The 25,663-nt window shown below is 44.4% G+C and overlaps 1 protein-coding gene across 1 annotated transcript in view; it reads left to right on the top strand.

Annotated features, from left to right (window-relative positions):
* The first annotated feature begins 5,511 nt into the window (after positions 1–5,511).
* TMC2 (transmembrane channel like 2) overlaps positions 5,512–25,663 on the top strand; it is a 63,717-nt gene continuing 43,565 nt past the window's right edge. Inside the window, 4 exon segments of the mRNA XM_065893268.1 lie at positions 5,512–5,545; positions 7,487–7,805; positions 10,820–10,972; positions 21,490–21,580. Coding sequence (XP_065749340.1) covers positions 5,512–5,545; positions 7,487–7,805; positions 10,820–10,972; positions 21,490–21,580 — 597 coding nt within the window.

The raw sequence follows: 25,663 nt of genomic DNA, 5'->3' as shown, positions 1-25,663 counted from the left end.
CTTTTGCTGCATCCACAAATTTTGATAAGTTTTATTTTCATTTAAATTTAATTCAAAGTATTTTAAAATTTCTCTTGAGACTTCTTCCTTGTCCCATGTGTTATTTAAAAATGTGTTGTTCCAAAAAAAAAATAAAATAAAAAAAAATAAATAAATAAAAATGTGTTGTTCCATCTTCAAATATTTTGGTATTTTCCAGTTATTTTTCTGTTACAGATTTCTAGTTTAATTCCATTGTGATCTGACCTCATACTTTGAATAATTTCTATTCTTTTAAATTTGTTAACATATGTTTATGGGCCAGAATGTTGTTTATCTCAGTGAATGTTCCACGTGAGCGCAAGAAGAATGTATGTTCTGCTGTTGTTGGATGAAGTGTTTTATAAATGTCAATTAGATCCAGTTGATTGATGGTGCTGTTCAGTTCAATTATGTCCTTACTGATTTTCTGCCTACTGTATCTTTCAATTACCGATAGAGGTGTGTTGAAGTCTCCAACTATAGTAGTGGATTTGTCCATTTCTCCTTTCAGTTTTATCAGATTTTGCTTCACATATTATGGTGCTCTGTTGTTAGGTGCAAACATATGAGAGATTGTTTTGTCTTCTTGGAGAAATGACCTCTTTATCATTATGTAATGCCCTACTTTATCCCAGGTAATTTTCCTTGCTTTGAAATCTGTTTGTCTGAAATTAGTACAGTTACTCTAGCTTTCTTTTGTTTAGTGTTAGCATGATATTTTTTTCTCCATCCCTTTACTTCTAGTTTATATGTGTCTTTATATTTAAAGTAGATTTCTTGTAGACAACATATAATTGTCTTTTTTTATCCACTTTGACAATCTCTGTCTTTAATTGCTTCATTTAGACTATTGACATTTAAAGTGTTTATTGATATAGTTGGATTAATATTTACCATATTTGTTGCTGTTTCTATTCACTGCCCTTGTTTTTTGTTCCTATTCTTGTCTTCCACTCTTGTTCTGTGTTTTGATTGAACATTTTGTATGATTCCAATTTCTCTCCTTTTTTAGCATATTATACTAAATACTACATTTTTCACTTTTTTTAGCACTAGAGTTTGCAGTATACATTAACAACTAAGCCAAGTCCACTTTCAAGTAACACTATACCTCTTCATGGGTAGTGCAGGTACTTTATAACAGAGTCTTCCCAGTTCCTCCTTCCCATCCTTTTAACATCGCTGTCATTCATTTCACTTATCCATTAGCTATAGTCATCTAATATATTGTTGCTATTATTATTTTAAAACTCTTATCTGTTAGATTAAAAGTAAGAAACATAAAAGATTTTATACGTCATTTGTTTGTTCCTTCTTGAATGCTCTTTCTTTATGTATATCCAAGTTTCTGACCTACATCATTTTCCTTCTCTCTGAAGAACTTATCATTTCTTTCAAGGCAAGTCTGGTCAATTTTTGTTTGTCTCAGAAAGTCTTTATTTCTCCTTTATGTTTGAAGAATAATTTTGCTGGATACAAAGTTCTAGACTATGGGGTGTTTTTTTTTTTTCCTTTCAGCACTTTAAAATATTCCACTTCACTCTCTTCTTGCTTGTGTGGTTTTTGAAGAGAAATCATATAATTCTTATCCTTTTTCTCTAGAGGTAAAATGAGTTTTTTTCTTCCCCCTTCTGGCTTCTTTCAAGATTTTTTCTCTGTCTTTGATTCTTTGTAATTTTAATACAATATACTAGGAGGAGATTTTTTGACATTTGTCCTTGTTGGTGTTCTCTGAGCTTCCTGGATCTGTGGTTTGGTGGCTGTCATTGATTTTAGACAATTTTCAACCATTATTACTTCAAATATTTCTTCTATTCCTTTCTCTCTTTCTTCTCCTTCTGGTATCCCCATTTCTCTATGTTACACATTTTGTAATTGTCTCACAGTTCTTTGGATATTTTGTTCTATCTTTTTATCCTTTTTTCTATTTGCTTTTCAGTTTGGGAAGTTTCTATTGACATATCTTCCACTCTACTGATTCTTTACTTGACTATGATCAGTCTACTAATGAGCCCATCAAAGGCATTCTTCATTTCTGTTACAGTGTTTTCGGTTTCTATCATTTCCTTTCAATTCTTCTCTAGAGTTTCAATCTCTCTGCTTACACTACCCATCTGTTTTTGTATGTTGTCCACCTTTTCCATTATATCTGTTAGCATATTAATCATAGTTAGTTTAAATTCTTGGTCTGATAATTCCAGAACCTCTGCCATATCCAAGTCTGGTTCTGATGTTTGCTCTGTCTCTTCAAACTGTGTTTTTTATCTCTTAGTATGCCTTGTAATTGTTTGCTGAGAGCCAACATGATGTACTGGGTTAATGGAACTGAGGTAAATAGGCCTTTAGTATGTTGTTTTATGTTTGTCTGGCTAAGTGTTAGGCCATGTTCATTGTTCACTGTAGCTATAGGTGTCAGAGGACTCAATTTCCTCTAGTGTCCTTGTCCTTGTCTCTCCTGTTGTTTTGAGTTTCCCTAGGAACTCCTTTTTTTTTTTTTTTTTGAGTCTGAGCCTTGCAGTTCTCTCTGTTGTCATCCCCTGTCATTATACTGGAGTCTTGTTTATGTGGTGGTGAATTATGGGGCAGGGGAAATGCTATAATCCTATGACTAGATTTCAGTCTTTAGTGAGCCTGTGCCTCTAGGCTGTGACCTTCACAAGAGCTTCTCAGCCTTCTCCCCCCAGCCTTTGGTGACACAAGAAGTCTAGAGGTAGCTGGAGTGGGGGTATTTCCATTCCTCCAGTTCAAAAAAGCTGGTAAACCTTGGTCAGTTAGGCTCACTCTGGTAAAATAGTTTCCCTGGAGCATAGGTGTAAAGGAAAAACTCTGTTTTTTTTCTTTCCCACATAGGCAAAAACCCAATTCTTCCCTACTGTGAGTTTCTTCCGTATGTGTCTCCTTTACTACTCACACAGAACACTTCACTTCTGATATTTCTTGTCACCAAATGTATGGAAGTTTTCCCTTACAACAGTGTGACACTAGCTGGATGTCCCACAGTATAAGTCAATTCGGACACTACCTACTCAGACCCCACAGGCTTATTTCCCCAAGATTGAAACCTACCCCCACTTCAGATACCAATCACAAGCCCAGGTCCTTCTGACCAACCAGCTATAGATCCAAGGTCCCAAAGACCCCCTCCTTGGGTTCAATTAATTTGCTAGAGTGGCTCACAGAACTCAGAGAAATATTTATTTACATTTACCAGTTTATTAAAGGATATAATAAAGGATACAGAGTAACAGCAGATGAAGAGATACATGAGGCAAGGTCTGGGAGTTGGAGTGTGTCACCCTCCCAGTATGTGGATGTGTTTACCCATCAAGAAGCTCTCCCAACCCACTGTTATTGGGATTTTATAGAGACTTCCTCACATAGGCATCATCAATTCTTAACTTCATTTCTAGCCCTTCTCCCCCATCTTGAGGTTGGGGGTGAGGCAGGGCTGACAATTCCAAGCTTCTAATCATGGGTTGGTCTTTCTGGTGACCAGCCCCCATCCAGCCATTCAGGAGCCCATCAGAATCACCTCATTAGAAGAATAGATGTTCCTAGTGCCCTTAGGATTTTACAAAAATTTTAGGACCTCTGTGCCTGGAACTGGGGACAGAGACCAATATATATTTCTATTATCTCACAGCAGGCCTTTGTTAAAGAGAACAGGACAATCTGGGTTACTTTTCATATTTTAAAATGAGTACTTTCCCCTCCCCCTGCTGGAAGCACCATGGATTCTCCTCCAGTCTTCACAGTGAGAACCTGCTAGTGCTCCCAGGAGGTAAAATTCAGGAAAGTGTGCCCCCTCCTCCAAAGACTGGGCCCCATAGCTTTTTAACTCTTAAGCTAGTACACAATAAGCATTTCATCAATTACAGTTTGCATTCCTACCAGTAATAGCCATGCTTTTTATCTTCTATATTCTGATCCTTTGGCACCTTGAGGCTTTTTTGACCCTGGAAGGACAGCCCTCCCAGTTTTAGCTAATCCTTAGAGATAGCAAACAACTCATCTGCAAGCTTTCCTTTCGTAGGCAAACCAACCAACCCAGGGTTTATAACCTCAACCTTTATCAAGCTCATACTCTGGGCCTCTATCCACCCGCCCTATTCACCCCAGGGCCTGGTATCAGAACAACTAGGGAATGCCCCTATGCTCCAGGGCCCACTGAAATTATTCAAATTAGCCAATCCTAAACTTGCTTACCCTGCCTCACCCCTTCCTTTCCTTAGAAACCATAATAAAGGCTCTTGCCCGCATTTTTCCTCTCTGCCTTGCTGCTGACTGAACATTGTGCCTCCTCATGTGGTCCTATGTGACACGGTGTTGCTTGGGATCTGTAAGTCCAAAAACCTCTTCCTCCATGACAGTCATTTCCATGTCTGCGTATCTTCCCATACCTAATTAAAGTAAGCCCTGAATACTCTCCCTTTAAGCACTACAAGCCCTGGCTCCCGTGGAGGGCTTCTGCTCAAGGTAAGCTATGATTCTCTGCCTCTCCAGTTTGCAGACAGCAGCTTGCCCTACAAACTCAATTCTCTGATGGATCTAAAAAGAATTGTTTTTCAGTTTGTTCAGCTTTTTTCTTGTTAGTAGGATGGAGCTCTTTACACATTGGAGTGAAACCCAGAAGTCCAATCATTTCATTTTTTACCTATTTTCTCTATCTTCTTAGCCAAGGCAGAACAATTCTTTTTCCAGTATCCTTTATGATTACAGTTTCTTGAAGTATCTTTATCAAGAAACTCCCTCCATTGGGGTTTGAATACTGAATGGGACCTTTATAAAAGCACAAAACTGACCATGTCACCTCTGCTTAAAACTTTTCTGGCGTCCTTCCTACCCACTCACTACCTAACCCTGCCCTATACCCACTCGCTGCACACACACACACACATCTCTATTTTCACTCTAGGTCTTAGCTTAGAAGTTTCTTCCTCCAGAATATCTTCCTCAGGTCTGGGTGAAGCCCACCACTGTGCTTCTTGGATTCTACCAGTATCCTAGTTTGAGATCCAAGAAGAGAATTCTGGATAGTTTATCTTTGAACCACAGAGCAAATTCTGTTTGCTAAATCCAGCATGCTCCCCTTACATCACACTTGTATAGATATTATCTCAGTTGGATTTACCTACCACACTTTGAGATAGATGCCTATAGATAAATCAGGTCCCCTGGAAGTAGAGCCTGAGATGGGGATTCTTGTGCATGTGATTTATTGAGGGCAGCTCTCAGGAGACAAGGAGTAAGGGAAGCAGGACAGATCAAGGGAAGGAGCTGAGCAAAGCTGTGTATTCAGCTGGGGTCTAGCCTCTGCCTGATCCCACAGGGAGCTCTGGAGAGTGAATGAACCACAGACTTGCTCTGCCTGGAGGCCAGAGGACTGGACTTTTTGTACCCCATATCAGTTAGCAATTGGCTGCCAGCTGACTTGAGGAGAGGGGAGGGATGTAAACTCCCAGACATTTCCCAAGATGGTTTCCATCAACCATGGGCTCCCTTGGGAAGGGAGAAGCTGTGAACTGTAAGAGCCAACATGCATAGCAGCTAAGGGACAATGCCACGGCCAGATAATGGAGATCTGGGTAGACCACTCACAGCGCACCCACGAGAAAACTGACTCAGAGAGAACAAGAAACCTGCCCAGTGTTACCGAGGTAATAACCAGCAGAACAAGGTTTCAGGCCCACATATCCAGACTCTGAATCCCCAGCTTACTCTGCCCAAATCCACCAGCGACCAGCTTTGGTTGCTGTTTCACGAGGTGGCTTGCTTCTCAGAAAGTAAAGCTCAAGGGTCAGGGAGCAGCGAGGAAAACTCTCTGTGGCTGCTACATTGCATGCACAACCTTGAGAGGCTGGAAAAGGAGTGGACAGAGGCAAGAATTTGAGAGCCTGGGACTCCTTGTCCTGGACTCCATCACTGATGGGACTGCTGATGGGGATGTTGGGTGATGAAACTCCACTCTGCCCTGCCCTGCCCAAAGTTGGGGCTCTCACAGCTCTGTTGGGAAAATCTGCCTAGTGGTGGCAGAAAAGCCTGGATGGGGAGCCACTGTGAAAAGTGAGAACCTGTGCTCTGCAGACAGATCAGGTTCCAGGTGACGCCCACTTAGAGCACAAAAATGGCAAGGCAGGCTGGAAGTGGGAGGGAAGGAGGAGGGCCTTTGTTGAGTACCTCTCATGAGTCAGACCCTTTATTCCTGTTTTAAATTAACCTAACTATTCCTGTTTTAACCTAACCTAACTATGTAGTGGCTACTAGAGCCATTTTACAGGTGAGGAAACTGAGGCGCAGAAAAGTTAAGTAATTTATCTGTGGTCACAGAGATAAGTAAATGATAGAACTGATATTTTCGGGCAGACTGGCCTAGCTCCAAACCTGTGTTCTTTATACAAGTAAAAAGATCTTGACCGGGCTTCCCTGGTGGCGCAGTGGTTGAGAGTCCGCCTGCCGATGCAGGGGACATGGGTTCGTGCCCCGGTCTGGGAAGATCCCACATGCCGTGGAGCGGCTGGGCCCGTGAGCCATGGCCGCTGAGCCTGCGCGTCTGGAGCCTGTGCTCCGCAACGGGAGAGGCCACAGCAGTGAGAGGCCCGCGTACCGGAAAAAAAAAAAAAAATCTTATTTCCAGATAAGAATATCAGAGTAATGACGTCTGTTCTCAGAAGTCAGTCACTGTGTCATGTTCATTAACAAGCTGATGGAGTAGTAACATCCCCATGTTAGAGATGAGCTGAGACTCAGAGAGGTTAAGTGACTGGCTCAAAGACACCCTGCTAGTAAGTGGTGGAGAGGTTGCTTATTAATACCAGAACCTCATTACAATTTTTCCTGCATTTAATGTGTAACTGCCCAGCTGGGACAGTTGTGCTTACACTAGGTGCTGGGCAAGCTGTTGAGGAAAGTTCACACGAGAGTAGATTCTGCTCAGCCAGGCCATTTGCCAGTGCTATAAAGTCATGGTTTAAAATAAGAACAACAACGTGGGAGCAGCGCTGAGACACAGGATCGGAACCGACTCCGCTGCTCTCACCCAGCCCCACCCCCCGTCCCTTCCCTCATGCCAGGTGGGGCACATGAGGGGACAGCCCTTGGAGAATGGAGCCAGCAGGCCCTCCGCGTCTCAGTCTTCCAGCCTTACCAAACAGAGGCTTACGCTTGGCCTCGGCCCTGGGCGTCAGGAGAGGACTGAGCTCTGACCCAAGGGACTGCGCCCCCAAGCAGAGGCAGGCATGTGTCTGGGTCTCTAGCTGAGGTTTAGGTGAGAGGGTGGGAGTGCCAGCCGGTCAGAGGAGGGAGACGTTAGCTTTCAGCCGAGAGCAGAGGCTCTGTCTGAAAGAGGTGTCTTTTGGAACCAATAAGGTCCAGGAAGCATCTTGAACATCTGATTTCTCACAGCTGGGGACACTTTCCTGGGGTCGAGGCCCGTGAGGCCAGAACTGTTCATTTCCTGCCGCTGCAGGTTACAGGTCCGGGAGGAGACCCTCGAGGAAGCGGACTCACAAAGCCGAGAACGCGCCGGGCAGGCGCCGAGCCCCGCCTGGCCAGAAGGAGCGGGCCGGGGGCAGCCCGGGGTCGGGGTCTCCCCGGAGGAAGCAGGCAGAGCGCAGGGGACGCAGAGAGCAGCTGGGGGGACCGGAGCGAGGCTCGGCAGAGAAGACCTGCGGAGGAAGGAGGAAGAGGGACGAGAGAGCTTCCCTCAGGGAGCACCGAGCACCTCCAAAGAAGGAAAAGGAGGTGCCGAGGAAGGAGGAGATGTGGAAGCAGCTGAAGAAACACAGGTGTGTTGTGACGGGGCTTCAGGCGCGCTTCAATCCGCGCTCTCCCTCTCCTTCCAGCCCTGCTTCCTCCCTTGATAAGGGCCAGGTGTCTTCTTCCCCCCTCATTCTCTCCCATAAAAGGGCGCGGCCCCTGCTCTCTTTTCTTAGTCCCTGCCTTTGCCCCTGCCAAGCTCTTCGCGGTTGGGGGCAGAACCGGGATGAGAGTCACAGCCATCCCAGGTTGAGGGGCCACTGCACACTCTCCACTCAAAGCCCTCCTGGAGCGCAGGTGCAAGTGGAGCTCTGAGTGGGGAGATGATATGGCAGCAGGGTGAGAAAAGATCCCAATTCTCCTCAATTTCAGCTGGTGACTCACCACAGCTCTTGATGAGGAGCTGAGAGAAATTAACAAAATTGGATTTAGGAGCCATTCCAGGGCTTAAGCACACCATTTCCTAAGGTGACTTGTGTCCTCTTCTGTGAAATGTGGCTTTGATCTAGAAGAACTTCAAAAGTTCTACCAGCTCTGAAATTCTAGGATTTGGGGGTTTGGTTTACTTGCTGTGTTTCCTTTGTTCCATTAGCATCTGCATACGGGGGTTAGTGGATAGAGCCAGTTTATGGAATCAGCAAGTTGGGATTTTAGTGTCATTTTTTGCTACCAATTTTGATGGGACATCTCCCTCTCTTTGCCTCCCTCTTCCACTTTACTTTGCATCACTTCTCAGGATGTTTTAAGAATCCCCATTGATAATGGGCTGGGAGGCTTTGGAAACAGAGATACCAGGACTATGGCAAAGAACTGATGCTCCTTCCAATGGTTTCTAATAAACCTTCCTTGCCCACACCCTCACTCAGATGTTCCACTGTACATCTCCAACTTTACAGAGGAAATTAAGGCCCACAACAGGGGCCACTGATTTCTTCTGTCACCCCTGCCAGCCATCCCTGGCTCAATTAGGGCTTTCATCTACTGTCTGGTTGTCCCTAGACCTGAGCTAACAGAGTAAAGGGTGCATGGTGTCCTTAGCAACTTAGAGAGAATTTGAATGCATCATTGACGGGCCCCAGAGTGTCCAGAACTTTAGAAGGAGGCGGTCCCATCCTGTCTGGGTGGCAGATGCAAAGTAAGGGATGCAGACAAGGACTCATTTGTGCCATTTTCAGCTGAGTGCCATGGCAGGGCATAGAGAGATGAAAAGTATCCAGTCCTGTTCCTCAGAAACTGACAGTCTAGCAGGGGAGGTAGGACATGGGCATCAGCTATCACAACACAAAGCAGAAGACAATATGTTTGCAAGAAAGGATTTGATGAAGAGCATGTTGCTGGGAGGCTGCGGTTCCTCCACGAAGAAGGTAAATATTTCATTAAGACTTTAAAGCCCAGGTGGAATTTGAACAAGCAATGACTGAATGTCCCACCCCCCTACCACCACCCAAACTGAGGGAACAACTTATGCAAAGACTCAAAGGCAGATATCCTGGGGGGCAGGGGGGTGAGATAAGGCAAAAGGTCCCTGTGCTCTAGGCTTTCCAGCATTTAAGAGCTAGGGTCCCCTCCTTCTCCACCTTATTCCGGTGACCTCTCCTTGCTCCTTAGGTGTTGATCAGAAGCTAAACTCACAGAGGCAAACTGTCTCTAAAACATGTGGTAACCCAAGCCCACATCCTGATATTTCCATTTATCAAACGTGCTAAAAAGTCTGCACAGGCAGAACACTTCTCCAGCCCCTCCCTCAACCCGTCAGCTGCTGCCATCTCAGCTGAGAGTCACTGTTTTTATGAGTGAAGGAGGCTGTGAGTAGCACAGACAAGAACTTGGATTTTGTGGCAGGTGAGCACACAGTCTTGTCTGTGGGATGGTGAGGGTCATCACACCCTCCAGCTGGAAGGTCTCTGCAGTTGTGCTGTTCCATACAATAGCCACTAGCCACATGCTAGGCATTTGAAATGTGGTTGGTGTGACTGAGGAACTGAATTTTTAATCCAATTTAATTTTAATCTGATGTTAATACCACTGAGTTAAAAAATTTACTTAACTTGGACAAACAGACGTAGTTTTGTTTTTTGTTCTCTGTGTTTTTTTTGTGGTACGCAGGCCTCTCACTGTTGTGGCCTCTCCCGTTGCGGAGCACAGGCTCCGGACGCGCAGGCTCAGCAGCCATGGCCCACGGGTCCAGCCGCTCTGCGACATGTGGGATCTTCCCGGACCGCGGCACGAACCCGTGTCCCCTGCATCGGCAGGTGGAACTCTCAACCACTGCGCCACCAGGGAAGCCCCAGATGTAGTTTTGAAGTTGATTTAACTCTGAAGCCAAAGCATTTCTTCTGGGGAAAAAAAAAAAGACAAACTAATTTTGTCAGTGCAGATGTGAACATCAAAGGAAAATGATATTATGTTACTTTATTCATTTACAAGGAAACTTTTAAGTATGTCTAAAAATTTGGATATGTAAATCTACTTTTTCAACTAAATTTTATGAAATCCAAGTATAGATTAAATATGTTCAATGAAAATTTTGTGCCTGAATTGACATCCACAGTGAGTACAAGATGAACCCTGGGTTTTGAAGACAGTACAAAAAGAATGTAAAATGTCTCATTAATAATTTTTACACCGATTACATTACTGTAATTATAAATTTTTCATATACTGGGTTAAATGAAATGTATTATTAAAATTAATATGTCCATGTCTGTTTATCATATTAATATAGCTACTAGAAAACTTAACATTACAATACATGGTTCACATTATATTCCCATTGGGCAGCCCTGTATGAGCGAGGGTGTGCAGCGTCGGGGGGACTCAGGGGCATGGAGCTTGAGGAGGCAGCCCGCGAGGGGCCCTGGCCTCCAGGAGGAGAAGTGGCCTCCTCTGCCAGGTGGGGGGAGTCGCGGAGGGCTCTGAGCGGGGCAGGCCTGTGTGGGCGGGAGCTGGGGGCATCTTGGGTGGGCCCCTCACATCCCACAGTGCCCCTGAGGACCCCGGCCTCCTCCTCACTCCCCTCTGCTCCACCCCGCCTCTGCTCCAGGTCATCCTCCTTGGCCTCCAGCACCTCCGGTGGGGAGTCTCTGTCTGAGGAGGAACTGGCCCGGATTCTGGAGCAGGTGGAAGACAAGAAGAAGCTCATCGCCACCATGCGGACCAAGCCCTGGCCCATGGCGAGGAAGCTGGCGGGGCTCAGGTGAGCAGTGGTGGTCGGCCAGGGCCCTCCCCGTCCAGAAGGCTCAGCTCCTCTGATGGGTGCAGGAGTCCCTTCCTCCTCTCCACTCCAAGGGAGCTCAACAAGAAGGGGGGTTCACCCTCCCACCCTGCTTTGGTCACCTCATCCCCAGCACGCAACTGGCCATCGGGCCCTGCTGTTGGCCAGCACCGAGCGGGGCCTGGCGGAAGCCAAGGAGGATCGTGGCCCTCTGGCTACGCACCCCCCTGGAGGGTCACCTCTCTGTCCCGCGCCGCATCTGGTGGCTTCCATGCCTCCTTCACAACCAAAAAGACACGCCTTCCTTGGGGGTGGGGGGGACTTTCCATGACCCCCATCTCAACAAGTGCAGACCTCTTTTGTGTTCCCTAAGCACTAGAATCTCTCCCCGTGTCACACACTCACCCTTGCAGTGTGGAGAGCAGGTGGAGGGGCTGTCTTAGCTACACTTGTGTCCAAATGCCTAACACAGGGCCAAGCTTGCAGTGAGGTTCCATGAATATTGCGTGGCCTGGTGCCCACGCCCCTGACTTCTATTTGCAACTCGACTATTTCCCTGGTTTCCACATGACGAGCCAGCTCACCATGCATTTTATGACTCTTGACTCTCTGCTGAAGTTTTGAGAGAAGAGCAGGACGTTTTTCCTGAAAAAATCCCATTCAGTGTTACCATCTTCCCCCAAGTCCCACCTCAGTCTTTCTGCCACAAGACTGGAATGACTCCCTCCTTCCCTCTGTATAAGAAGCCATTTTCCCTGGTTCCTCTCACACCTGATTTTCCTCATTGCTCAAGTCAAATGCCTCGCCCCTTATCACATAGAACAGTTTGGCAGACATTTTTTTTTTTTTTTTTTTTGCGGTACGCAGGCTTCTCACTGTTGTGGCCTCTCCCGTTGTGGAGCACAGGCTCCGGACGCGCAGGCTCAGTGGCCATGGCTCATGGGCCCAGCCACTCCGCGGCATGTGGGATCTTCCCAGACTGGGGCACGAACCCGTGTCCCCTGCATCAGCAGGCGGACTCTCAACCACTGCACCACCAGGGAAGCCCTGGCAGACATATTTTGACATTCAACCTTACTGTGTCTCAGAGGCACAGCAAAGATGCTGGCTGTGCAAACCCTGACTAGGAAGGAGCCTGGTAAACAGAGCTTACTCCACTGTTTTGCAAATTATTACGTTGTCTACAACTCAGCTGCAGGGAAGAAATGCCTCCCTGCGGTGCCTCCAGGCCAGTGCTGACCAACAGAACTTTCTGGGATGATGGAAATGTTCTAAATCTGCGCTAATAGAGTAGCCTTCAGTCACATGAAACTAGTGAGCGCTTGAAAAGTAGTCAGTGCAACTGAGAAACTGAATTTCTGTTTTATTTTAATTTATTTAAATTTAAGTCATCACAGGTGAATGGTGGCGACAGTTTGGGCAGTAGCTACAGCTTCAGGCAGCAGGCTGTCTGCCTTCCCACCTCCCTTTTTCTGAGTCTCTTCTCCCTGCTCCCCCAGAGCCGAGTTCTTCCTCCTTCCATCTGTCAGTCTAACAGAACCTCACTCCAACTCAGGTGTCACCGGAACACATCTTTTATTAACAGTGGAAAAAAAGCAACATTGATGCTTGTGGAAATGAGATCTCCAGCTGGCTGGAAGTCTCAGGGACCATGAAAATCCCTGAGGGCCATTCAGCTGCCCTGAGGAGAAGTCTGCATCTCCTCCAGGCCTAGTGGCAGAGTTCCTACTCTTGGTGGGGGTGGGAAGTGGCTAAGGCCCTAGAAGCTGAAAAGACTTGTCTCTCCCACTGGAGCAGGTCTCCCCTCCTTTTCCCTCTTGCAAGACTCCTTATCCCAGGCTCAGGCTCTCCAGCCTCTGGGTCTCAGCTCCACTGGTGCCTCTGCCCTCCCACCTGGCTAGTTCCTACACTCTGAGACTCAGGCCAGGTGTCCCCTCTGCAGGGAAGTCCCCATTGCCCCTCCCTGCATTCAGGGTGAGTTAGTTACGGCCTCTCTGACCCCTAAGGCCCTCACTTGACTGGATGCTCTTGTTTGCAGAGCTGTTTCTTATTCATCTTTTAATATTCTTTTTTTTAATATATTGCCAACATTTGCTGAGTGCTCCCTATGTGCCAGGCACTGTTCTGAGCGCTGGGTGTGTAACAATTCATTTAATCTTCATAATCACCCTTTGATGTAAGTACCATTATTATTGCCCCCATTTTACTGATGAGCAAACTGAGACACAGAGCAATCTAGTAATTTGTCCAAGGCTAAACAGTGAGTTTAGTGGTCTGGCCAGAATTTGAACTCAGGAATTCTGGCTCCAGAACTTGCACTCTTAAATTGTAACTGCTTCTCTAGGATTACTAGACATTCTAGAATACACTCCTTTGCCTCCTGTATGATTTCCTCTTCTGGCAGTAAAGTCTTCAATTGCAGATCTGCAGATAGCATGCCCAGACTACATCTTTTTTTAGAAGTAATGGTGTGGGGACCCCAGTCTCTGGCCCACTCAGGCAGCTGGCATAGTTGTTGTAGACAATCAAAGAAGGATGGCAAGGCATAAAGAGCAACAGCAGTGAATTGGGGCAAGCCTGCCTTCACACCTCTACCATATCTGTGTGGTTTGACTGGCTATTCAATCCCCTCAGGCTGGATTCCTTCCCTTAACCTCTCTGAGCCTCACAGCTCTCTTTTGTAAAGTAGGAATAGTAATATCTACCTGCAGAGTTGTTCTGACAAATAAAAAATATTTAAGTACCCAGCATATAATATGCAATTAATAGATAGTAGTTATTGCTATTAAAGCTTGAACATCTTGTTCCAGACACTGTGCTGAACCCTGAGAGATGAGGATGGGGAACAAAGATGAATCAGAGAAGACATCATTAACGCACATCATTAATAATGACACGAGGCAGGCTGTGATGTTGGAAAAAGAGTTTCTAGTGCTCATGAGTCAGGGATGTTTGCTCTAATCATAGAATTAATCAGGTATGTCACTCAGCTTTGTCAGAAACCTAATGTGTTAGAAAATTACCCAAAGTGAGATCTGAAGAATTCCACTTCTAGGAAGATGGAGTAGATATACTTCTCCATAGTCTTCCCACTAAGTACAACTGAAACCCTGGATATTATGTGTAAAGCAAACATAAGAGACTCAGAAAGGTGGAGAGAAGAAAGGCAGACTGGCTAAGGACCTCAGGGTCAAATGAATGACAGAGCATTGAGTTCCAATTTTCCTTTTTGCCTGTATATCCAGACTGGATATTGGAGAAGCTGGCTGCCCCCAAACACTGACAGTTACACAAAAACACCTCAAGAAAAGTCTGCTGTCTCCAGCCAAAGGACGAGAAAAGGGACAGCCTGGCAAGACAGAAGACTTGTAAACAATAACAACCCTACTCCAGCCAAACACCATAAACAAATGAGCAGCTGTAGCCCCAGCCCTGGCAGCAAAAGCCAAGTGGAGAAGCTTACATTTCCTCCCTTGCCAGGCTGTAACATGGTGCCCCTAACACCCCCATCAAATGTCAGAGAAGGCCAAGTGAGGAGCAGGGACTCTCATCCCCACTGGGCAGTGTAATGAGCCCTCCCTCTCCCTGGGGTGTCAGTGGAGACTACATGGGGAGTCTGAAATTTCACCACCACCTGGAAGTAACAAGGTATCTCTTCAAGCCAGGAGGATATGAGTGGAAGGCTTGTGGGAGCCTGAACTCCCATCCCTGCTCAGCAGTAACAAGGAGCTCCAGCCCAGCCCCAGGTATCAAAGGAGGCCAAGTGAATAATCTGGACTTCTGCCTAGAAGTAAGCAGGCAGCATCCCCCTTCACCTACTGGAGCAGTGTCAGAGGAGGCCTGCTAAAACACAAGATTTAAATAAGATCCAGAGTCTCATAACATAATATCTCAAATTCCAGGCTTCAGTTGAAAACTCAGTCATCATACCAAGAATGAGGAAGATCTCAAACTTGAATGATAAAAGGTAATCAACAGATGCTAACATCAAGAGGACATATATGTTAGAATTATCTGACAAAGGTTTTAAAGAAACCATCATAAAAATGTTTCAGTGAGCAATTATGAACACATGAAACAAATGAAGAAATAGAAAGTCTCAGAAAATGAATAGAGGATATAAAGAAGAACAAGTGGAAATTTTAGAAGTAGAAAATATAGTAACTAAAGTTTTTTAAAACTCAATGAATGGGCTCAACAGCAGAATGGAGAGAACTGAGTAGAGAATCAGTGAAAGTGAAGGTAGAACAAGACAAATCAACCTGAACAATAGAGAGAAAATGGTCTGGGGAAAAAAGTGAACAGAGCCTCAGGGACATGTAGGATTATTATAAATGATCTAACATTAGTGTCTCCTCCAAATCCCTAGATGATGAAAGAAGAAAATAGAGTCTCAAAAGAAGAGAAAGAGGGTGGGACTGAAAAAGTCTTCAAAGATATAATGACTGAAAATTTCTCAAATTTGGCAAAACTTACAGATTCAAGAAGATAAACAAAACCCCAACAAGATAAATCCAGAGTAATCCATGCCAATACACATCATGGTCAAACTTCTGAATACTTATAAGAGTCAGAGAGAAACAATGCATTACTATAAAGGCCAAACAATTAGAATGACAGCAAATTTCTCATCAGAAACTATGGAGGACAGAGGAGGTGACATAAAGATTCTTCAAGTGCTAAATGAAAAGAATTGTCGGGGCTTCCCTGGTGGCGCAGTGGTTGAGAGTCCGCCTGCCGATGCAGGGGAAACGGGTTCGTGCCCCGGTCTGGGAAGAGCCTACATGCCGCAGAGCGGCTGGGCCCGTGAGCCATGGCCGCTGACCCTGCGCGTCTGGAGCCTGTGCTCCGCAACGGGAGAGGCCACAACAGTGAGAGGCCCGCATACGGCAAAACAAAAAAAAATAAAATAAAAATATAAAGGAGAAATCAAGACATTCTGAGATGAAGGAAAACTAAAAGAATATGTCACCAGAAGACCTACCGTAAAGTATAACTAAAGGAAGTTCTCTAAACATAAAGGAAATGGTAAAAGAAGGAATCTTGGAACATCAGGAAGGAAGAACATAGTGAGAGCAAAAATCTTGGAAAATACCATGGATTTTCCTTCTCCTCTTGATTTTTAAAATTATGTTTGACAGTTGAAGCAAAAATTAAAACACCACCTAGGGCTTCCCTGGTGGCGTAGTTGTTGAGAGTCCGCCTGCCAATGCAGGGGACACGGGTTCGTGCCCCGGTCCAGGAAGATCCCACATGCCGCAGAGCGGCTGGGCCCATGAGCCATGGCTGCTGAGCCTGCGCATCCACAGCCTGTGCTCCACAACGAGAGAGGCCACAACAGTGAGAGGCCCGCGTACCGCAAAAAAAAAAAAAAAAAATTAAAACACCACCTAATGTGGTTCTCAATAATGCAGATGAAATAGTTAAGACAATTATAAAGGGGAGGATAAAGGGACATAAAGAGAAATAAGATTCTATACTTCATTCTAAATAGTAAAATGCACCAGTGGATTTTGATAATACATAGAGATAGCTAGCTAGCTAGCTAGCTAGGTAGATAGATAGATAGATAACAGATAGACGGATGGCAGATAGAGATAGACATATAGTAATACCCAGAGCAACTATTGAGAAGGCTATACAAATCGATATACTCAAAAACACTGTAGGTAAAACAAAATGGAATCCTAAAAAATATTCAGGAAGACAGGGAAAAAGGAAAGCAGAAATGAAAAACAATAAACAGAAAACAAGAAATAAAACGATGTATTTAAACTGTAATATATAAATAATTACATTACAGGTTAGTGGTCTAAATACATCAGTTAAAAGACAGAGATTGGCAGACTGGATTTAAAAGATGACCCAGGGCTTCCCTGGTGGCCCAGTGTTAAGAATCCTCCTGCCAATGCAGGGTACACGGGTTCGAGCCCTGGTCTGGGAAGATCCCACATGCTGTGGAGCAACTAAGCCCATGTGCCACAACTACTGAGCCTGCGCTCTAGAGCCTGTGACCCATGACTACTGAGCCTGCGCTCTAGAGCCTGCGAGCCATAACTACTGAGCCCACATGCCACAACTACCGAAGCCCGCATACCTAGAGCCCGTGCTCCGCAACAAGAGAAGCTGCTGCAATGAGAAGCCCACGCACTGCAACAAAGAGTAGCTCCCACTTGCCACAACTAGAGAAAGCCCATGTACAGCAACGAAGACCCAACACAGCCAAAAATAAAAATAAAATAGACAAATTTATTTAAATAAATTAGTTAATTTAAAAAAATAAAAGATGACCCAACTACATGCAGTCTATAAGAAACTCAGTTTAAATATATCATATGTTGAGAGTAAAGTGTGGAAGAAAATATACCATGCAAACGTTAATCAAAAGATAGCAGGAGAAACTATGTAAATACCAGACAAAGTCAATTTCAGAATAAAGAAAATTACCAAGGACATAGAGGGACACTATATAATGATAAAAGGGTCAATCCACCAAGCAAACAGGACAATCCTAAATGTATATGCACCAAAGAGATCAGTGGTTTGGATTCTACAGAGTATTAATTTTCCAGTGCTATGTAATAAATTACCCCAAAACTTAGTAGTTTAAAACAATAATAAACATTTATTATCTCCTGTCGGTCAGAAATTCAGGAGCAGCTTAGCTGGTCAGTTATGACTTGGAGTCTCTCATAAGGTTGAGTCAAGGTGTTGGTCAGGGCTTCAGGCTTCAGATGACTGGGGCTGGTGAATCCACTTCCAAGGTTGCTCACACAAATGGATGACAAGTTGGTTCTGTTTGTTAGTAAGGGCCTCAGTTTCTCTCCATACAGGCCTCTCCACAGGCTGCTTCATTGTCCTCATAACATGGCAGCTGGCTTCCCACAGAAGAGGGGGATTTCAAGGGGGAAGTCACAATACCTTTTATGTCCTAGTCTCAGAAGTCATAAACTGTCACTTCTACCACTTTCTATTCATTGGAAGCACATCGCGAAGTCTGCCCTGCATTCAAGTGGAGGAGAATTCAATTCCTTTTCTTTTTGGCTGCGCCACTTGTCTTGTGGGGTCTTAGTTCCCCCGCCAGGTATTGAACCCAGGCCCTCAGCAGTGAACACGCAGAGTCCTTAACCACTGAACAGCCAGGGAACTCCCCAGTTCTACATTTTAAAGGGAGGAATGTCAAATAATTTGCTGACATAGTTTAAAACCACCACATATGGGAAGCCAGGCATGCTTGGTTAAACTCAACTGCCCTTAAATTGATTCAGTGACACCTCTAGAACAGATGCCATCACCTGACTCATCTGAATTTCCACTTAGAGTGAGCTCAGCCTCTGTTTGATCTTTGTCTCCATAACTGAAAAATAAAAACTGCTTAGGGACAAAGGGAGACACCAAACCAACATAGCCCAGATCACCTTCAACCTCTTGACCACCTCCAACCTCTAGCCACCTCCCTCTGGCTACCTGTATTCCCTACCTTTGTCTGGTTGTCTTCTGGATTTCAGGCTGGCTGATACATTCTCCAAACGTTCTGCACGGGACGGCAAAGCTCTGTAAGGATGCCATCAAATGCAGGCTGCCCTGTGTCTATTTATACCTCTGCATCTCAAAATTAAGTGTGATTTTGAACCTGAACTCCTTCACCAGGGGGTAGTTTTTGGAAATATGTAGTCTCTGAGAGATGCTTTGGATCAACTTCAGAGTATTCTCATTGTGGAAGGCGGCATTGCTGTGCCCCTTGTCCAGACCCCTGGGGAACAGAAGTCTCCTCACAGCAGCCCCCTGGGCTAGGAAAGAATCCTATCAGCTGCCCACTCCAGGAGCTGCTGTTTCCCCAGAAGGAGAAGGGTGACTGCCTGATAAATGAAATTGCTGTGCTTACATGGCATGCATCCACACGTTTAAGTCTCATAACATTGTCCCCATTTCTAGATGAGAACTGCCACCCTGAGAGGCACAGAATCCTGCCTGGCTCTCTCTGGCACTAAAGCCACACAATACACCCCTTCTCTCCTGGCAGTAATTGCTGGCCACCCTGACTGTGTCTTCCAAACTGTTATTTGGGCCCCTTTATCGACAAGGAGGGTCTTTCTAGGGCAATGTGAGGGGCTGCTGAAGTGCTGTCTTCTGCTGTGGATGGCTGCCCAGGAGAGCCTTGCCTCAATGGCTTCCTCCTCTCCTGAGTGTTGGAGGGACCTGAGGGGTTGCTAATCACCTGCCAAAAGTGACCTTGAGATCCAGGCCCCTAGAAGTTTCCACAAAGCAAAGGATCTCTCTTCTTTTGCCTTTTTACTTCATTTACCACACACCATCTGGTTTGAGGAAGAGGAGAGATGAGCTTGCAGAAAGTTCCCCATTTGAAAGGAGGCGACAAGCAGGGGACAGAAGCACCCTACAGAAGTAAGATTTTCAGGGAATTAATTCCCTGGCGGTCCAGTGGTTAGGCCTCCACACTTTCACTGCCGAGGGTGCGGGTTCAATCCCTGGTTGTGGAACTAAGATCCTGCAAGGCATGTGGCACAGCCAAAACAACAAAAAAAGTAAGATGTGCAAAACTGTTGGAGCAGAGGGGAAGAAGTAAGATTTGCAACAGTTGGGAAGTGCAGTGCAAGAGCCAGTATTTCCATAAACCAGCTACTATCTCTAGTAAGAAGAACACTGATCACGTATGACATGTTTAAAGGGGTTTGCTGTAAAAATGTTAGTTGTGATTATTTATATACTTTCAGTGGATCCAAAAAAGCTTGCTGTGTCCATCAAAACTGTTAGACAAGTTGTTCTTTTTGCAGTGAATGGTCCTCAGAATTTGCACCCAGCGCTGGGCAGGGCCCTCTGTTCTCCTGAGGGCTCTCTGGGCATCTGGACACAGTCTGGACATTGAGAAGAGAAGCATTTGGTGCCAGGCTCAATGGCTCAGGCATGAGCTGGCCTTTACTTTTGAGAATTTTTATCAGAAGTCTTCAAATCTTACTAGTTATCACATTTAAATTCACAAACCTCAAATGCTTAGGAGTCTCTACCCACTCATAAGATATAGGAAGAGGACAAAAATATGAATTTCATGAAAACATTCTTTGGTGTCTTGGAGTTGTTGGTAGTCACAGATAGCTCACTGCCAGAATGAGTGCTGCCTAGGGAGAAAACAGGGGCTGACCCCATAAAGAAGTCTTAATCCCATACAATCCAGCTTTTGACCCTGGACTCAGAAGCTAGACAGTTGGCCTCATTAACATTAGGACATCATTGAGACATCCTAATAAAACCAACCTTGGAGTTAACCCCAGGTTAGAATGTAACTTTAACAGGTGTCAACTACCTGTGTTTGCACTTTGGAGGTGGTGTAGGTTGTGTTGCCAGAAGGGGGCGCTGTAACAACAGCAGCCAGACACACAGGACCCAATGTCTTCTTCTACCCACCCTGAGATGGATTTCATTCTTCATCTACTTGTGTGGGTTTATCCAGTGGTTCCTGATAAACTGTTTCTGTGGGGGGATGGATGGGGGAACCCTGATTTGGAGCACTTGCTGAATTCCATAGTCTAAATACTCCCACCATGGCCGATTTCAAGCTACCAACAGTTTAATAATTTGTTGTCCAAGTTCCAGAATATTTAACAATTGGTTCTCAGAAGCCAGCCCTCACCAGCTCCAGCACACCACCCAGAATATTTAACAGACAAACCCATCCCTGTGTTTCCCGTGCCGTCTTCCTTGGATGTTCACTCACTCATCCAGCGTTCATTCACTCCACAAATACATACTGAATGCTGTACTGGTTTTTTTATTGCTGCTCTAACAAATTACAACAAGCTTAATAGTTTAAGACAATACTCATTTATCAGCTCACAATTCTGTTGGTCAGAAGTCCAACATGGTGTGGCTGGATTCTCTGCTCAGGGTTTCACCAGGTTAAAATCAAGGTATCCGCGGGGCTGTGGTTCCCTCCCACCTGGGACTTGAGGTCCTCTTCCAGGTTCCCTGACTTTTGATAGAAATTCATTTCCTTCTCTTGCTTTCCAGTGTGGCATCCTCCAGAGGGTCCCCAGCAACAAAGGGTGGAGAATTCTCTTGCTTCTAATTTCTCTGATTTCCCCTTTTGCTGCATCTCTCTCTGACTCTTCTGTGCCTTCCTCTTCTTTTTCTAAGGGCTCACATGATTACATTGGGCCCTTCCAGACATCCAAGGTAATCTCCCTGGTTTCAAGTCAGTAATCTTAATTACATCTGCAGAATCCTTTGTGCCGTTCACCAAGGGGCAAAGGTCATGAGAGCCAAAATTCTGCCTACTGGTACCTACCACATTCCAGTCACTATTCTTGGCATTTGGGAAACTTCAGTGGACAAAACAGACAAAATGCCCTGCCTTCGTGGAACTTGCATTCTAACTAGGGTTATAAAACACTTAAGGCTTTCAGCCACATATACACCCTCATAGTTCAGATTTCTTTTGCTTGGGCGTTAATTGAATTTCTGCCTTTTTCCCCCCCGCTAACCAGGGAGGCCCAAGAATTTGTGGAGAAGTATGAAGGAGCCTTGGGAAAGGGGAAAGGCAAGCGACTCTACGCCTATAGGATGCTGATGGCTAAGGTGTGTGGTGCAGAGGTGCAAACCTGTGGGGGGACTTGCTCAACTCCTGAATCTGGGTGACCATCACAGTGCCTGCCCAGCCTCACCATTTGTGTCCACCTCCCCCAGAATCCTGAGCGTGAGGTCCAGTCAACCATTCCAATTTATCCAGGAATGGAAACCCACCGTATCCTGTCCATTTCTCTCTACTTATCTGTGAGGGCTTCAGTATACTTGAGACTTGTTTTCTCTCCAGTGAAGAACTAAACTCACAGAATTAATGATGTTGAATCCACTGGGATCTTATTTTCCAAACCCCAAAATCAAGACTTTGATTTGGTGGAGACCCAGAGGGCCATGGTGTAATCAGGGTCATACAGAAGGACAACAGTAGTGTCGACGGGGCATTGGGGGCAGCTCTGGTTTATTGAGTTATGCCATAACCTGAGCTTCTGATTCAGGCTAGGGTAATGATCTCTAATTGGATATTTAATGTGGAACTTATGGAAGTATTCTTCCTTTACCTACTGATCTAAAAAACTATCATTTTCATCCACTTATTTCTTGTATAGGGCCTTTTTTGGAGCTTTTATTTGAATTCATCATTTCAGCTATTGATTAATTCTAATGGCTCATAGGGCTTCCTCCTTTTACCTTTCTTTCTCAGAAATGTTTTGGCCAGTCTTGCCTGTTTCCATATGCATTTTGTTTTGTTTTGTTTGCATTATTTTTTTCCACATGCATTTTTAAAATCACTTTGCCCAGTTCCAGTATAACCCATTGAGATTTTGATTGGAAATTTTTTTAAATCCTTGATTTAATTTGGAAAGATTTATCTGTACAATATTTAGTCTTTACATCTAAGAATACCATACATTTCTCGAGCCTTAGTTTTACAACCTTCAGCAAAGTTTGTCATTTTCTTCATATAGATCTTTTCCATGTCATATGTTATTTCTACAAAATTTATGTTTTGGTTGCTTTTGTGAATGGAATCATTTTTCCATTTATTTAATAACTAGAGATTCCTGGTATGTAGGAAAGCTACGTATTTGAATATTATTATTTTTTTTTTTTTTGCGGTACATGGGCCTCTCACGGCTGAGGCCTCTCCCGTTGCGGAGCACAGGCTCCGGACGCGCAGGCTCAGCGGCCATGGCTCACGGGCCCAGCCGCTCCGCGGCATGTGGGATCTTCCCGGACCAGGGCACGAACCCGCGTCCCCTGCATCGGCAGGCGGACCCTCAACCACTGCGCCACCAGGGAAGCCCTTGAATATTAATTTTTTAATCTGTTTCCCCTGTTGTGCTCCCTTATTAGTTCTAATCATTTTCATCTGATTGTGTATGTAAAGGTGTTTTTCTTGGGTTCTTCTAAATCATTTCTGTCCTAAAGTGCGGGTTAGCAATCCTAGAATAGTTTCAGTTGATGATGGTGATAATAGATCTCTTTGCTTTTCCATTACTTTAATGAAAATGGCTCTACTGTTTCACACTAAGTTGATGGGAGTTGTTGCCTTGAAATAGATTTTCTTTCTCCCAATAAGAAATTACCCTTTTATTTCTAGTTTAATGACTTCCATTTTATTGGAAATAGATGTTAGATTTTATTAAATACCTTTCCCTTCTGTTCATAAACTTACTTTTATCAGGCACATCTGATTTTTCAAGTATTTTATTTATAATTTTTACATAAATTCTCATAAGATTGATTTGAATTTATGTGTGTACATATGTGCACATACACTATCTTGGCATATTTTAATATTAGCGCTGCACTTGCTTTATAATATTAAACGAATAGCCTCACCTCCTTTTTATGCTGTAAATCAGTTTGTACAGCTCATTCATTTTTTTGGAAATTTGAAAGATGACACCCTTAAAATTGTACAGATCAGGAAGCATTTTATAGAATATCTTGATAATTTTTTAATGTTTTTCCAATTGGTGTAGTCAAGTTTTAACTTTTTCTTGGGGCCATTTCTTGGGGCCATAAACCATCTTCCCCAAATTTGATCATTTCATTAAGATTTTCGTATGTATTAACAGAAAGTTACATATAGGTAGTCCCATAATTTTTGTCATTACATTTTACATATGTTGAGTTTTAATCTCTTTTATTCCTAATTTTGTTTTTTTCTTCCTTTTCAGTTATAGTTGCCTGACAACTATCTATGGGTCGTTTATTAATTTTATCTAAAAACCATTTACCACTTAACAACTGCACACTCAGAACTTTTTTCCCAATTAAGGAATGTGTTCTTCACATATACCTGATAAATGGTCTATTCAAGCGTGTTTCTATTCAAACAGTTCTAGCTTCTTTGTTAGCAGAAGGATGGCTGCCAACTCTCCATTCTTTGTATTTACTTTCTTTCATGGTTTTTAATTCTTTGCTTTCTCTCTCTTTGCATTCTCAAAAATTTCTCAGGTTTATTCTCAATATCATTGGATCAATTTTCTTCTGTCTCAAAGTGTAATGTTTCTTTTCATTCTATTACTGAACTTTTAGCAACCTTGTAATCAATCCTTCCATACTTCACCTGTAACCTTTTTTTTTTTTCTCCCCCGGCCATGCCATGCAGCTTGCAGGATCTTAGTTCCCCGACCAAATGCAGAGTCCTAACCACTGGACCGCCAGGGATTTCCCCTCCTGTATTCTTTTTTAACTCTCTAAGTGCTAACCTGTACTCTAGAAGCCATATTTTTTGTATCCTACTAAGAATATTGAGCCATCTCTCAAAATTTAATTATGTATCCTGGAGGAAATGCTTTCCAAAAATTTCAAAGAATGGCATCACTTTTTCCTTGTTTTGACGTACTACTTCTCAGGCTTCACTGGTTGTCTTTAGTTATTCAGATCCAGATTTCATCCGTGGACAGGATGTGCCTGTGTCTTGTTCGACCACTGTTTGAAATCTTTTTTCCTATATACAGTTGACTAGCAAGATGACATGCACAGCTAGTAACCCAGTCTGAGGACGGCAGCTACCATCTCACACAGCTCTGAGGAAGGGAGTTGGGGTCTTCTCCCGCCCACACCCAAGCTCAGTTTTCTGATTCTCTAAACCAATGAAGGAAAGAGCTTCAATGCAGAGCTTCTCCCAGGCCTCTCTCTGCCTCTGCCCCCCACCCCCAGGCATCACCTTTTCAGGCCAAGATGCCCACAGCCTTGAGGGGCTGTCAGGTGGTTGCCAAGTGACCAACTGGCAGGCTATGTCTCCAGGGGCCTCACTTGACAACATTCATTACTCCATTGGTCCTCTGCCTTGCAAGGCTATATTTTATACTGATTTTATCAGCACCCTGACAGGGGATCTGTCTCTTGGGGGAGGACTCACATTAATAAAGCTTATGAGACTGATATATAAAACCAGATACCAGATTACTAATCTACAAGGAGGAATAACTGGTGCAAGAACTGAAAAAAAATTTTTTTTTTTTTGCGTTACGCGGGCCTCTCACTGTTGTGGCCTCTCCCGTTGCGGAGCACAGGCTCTGGATGCGCAGGCTCAGTGGCCATGGCTCACAGGCCTAGCCACTCTGCGACATGTGGAATCTTCTCGGACCAGGGCACGAACCCGTGTCCCCTGCATCGGCAGGCGGACTTTCAACCACTGTGCCACCAGGGAAGCCCAGTGTCTTTTATTTTTGATAGTACAGTTAGTTATATGGGAAACTAAACCATAATCCCAATTCCAATCTATTAATTTGCAATGAAAAAAATTACTGCCATAGAAATCAAAATATTCACAGCCCAGGTGATGTGCAAATGCTTTCCTTAGAGACAGACCTAGATAAGAAGCCAAATAAGCCAAAGATGGTTTTTGAGCACAGAATCAGAACTAGGGAAGGGAGAGGAAGCAATGGGGTTGGGGTGTCCATGTCCACCATCTGCCATTCCCCACATCCCTTCCTGTCTTAGGGAGATCTTTGCCGTTATTATCAACCTATCTTTTGCTTATGAACCCCTCTTCTCCTTGGCATCTGTGAACATTTCCCTCTTCTGACAGGTGGTTTCCTTCCTTATACAGTAATTATCCAATCATGATATAGTCAAAGCCTTCAGGTTTGGAAGCTTGTCTGATTCCTTCAGGTAAAATTT

Source organism: Phocoena phocoena, chromosome 15 (genome assembly GCF_963924675.1).
Source record: "Phocoena phocoena chromosome 15, mPhoPho1.1, whole genome shotgun sequence".
NCBI classification, from domain to species: domain Eukaryota; kingdom Metazoa; phylum Chordata; class Mammalia; order Artiodactyla; family Phocoenidae; genus Phocoena; species Phocoena phocoena.
Note: the sequence above shows the minus strand (reverse complement) of the source record. Positions and strands in the feature narration are given on the sequence as shown.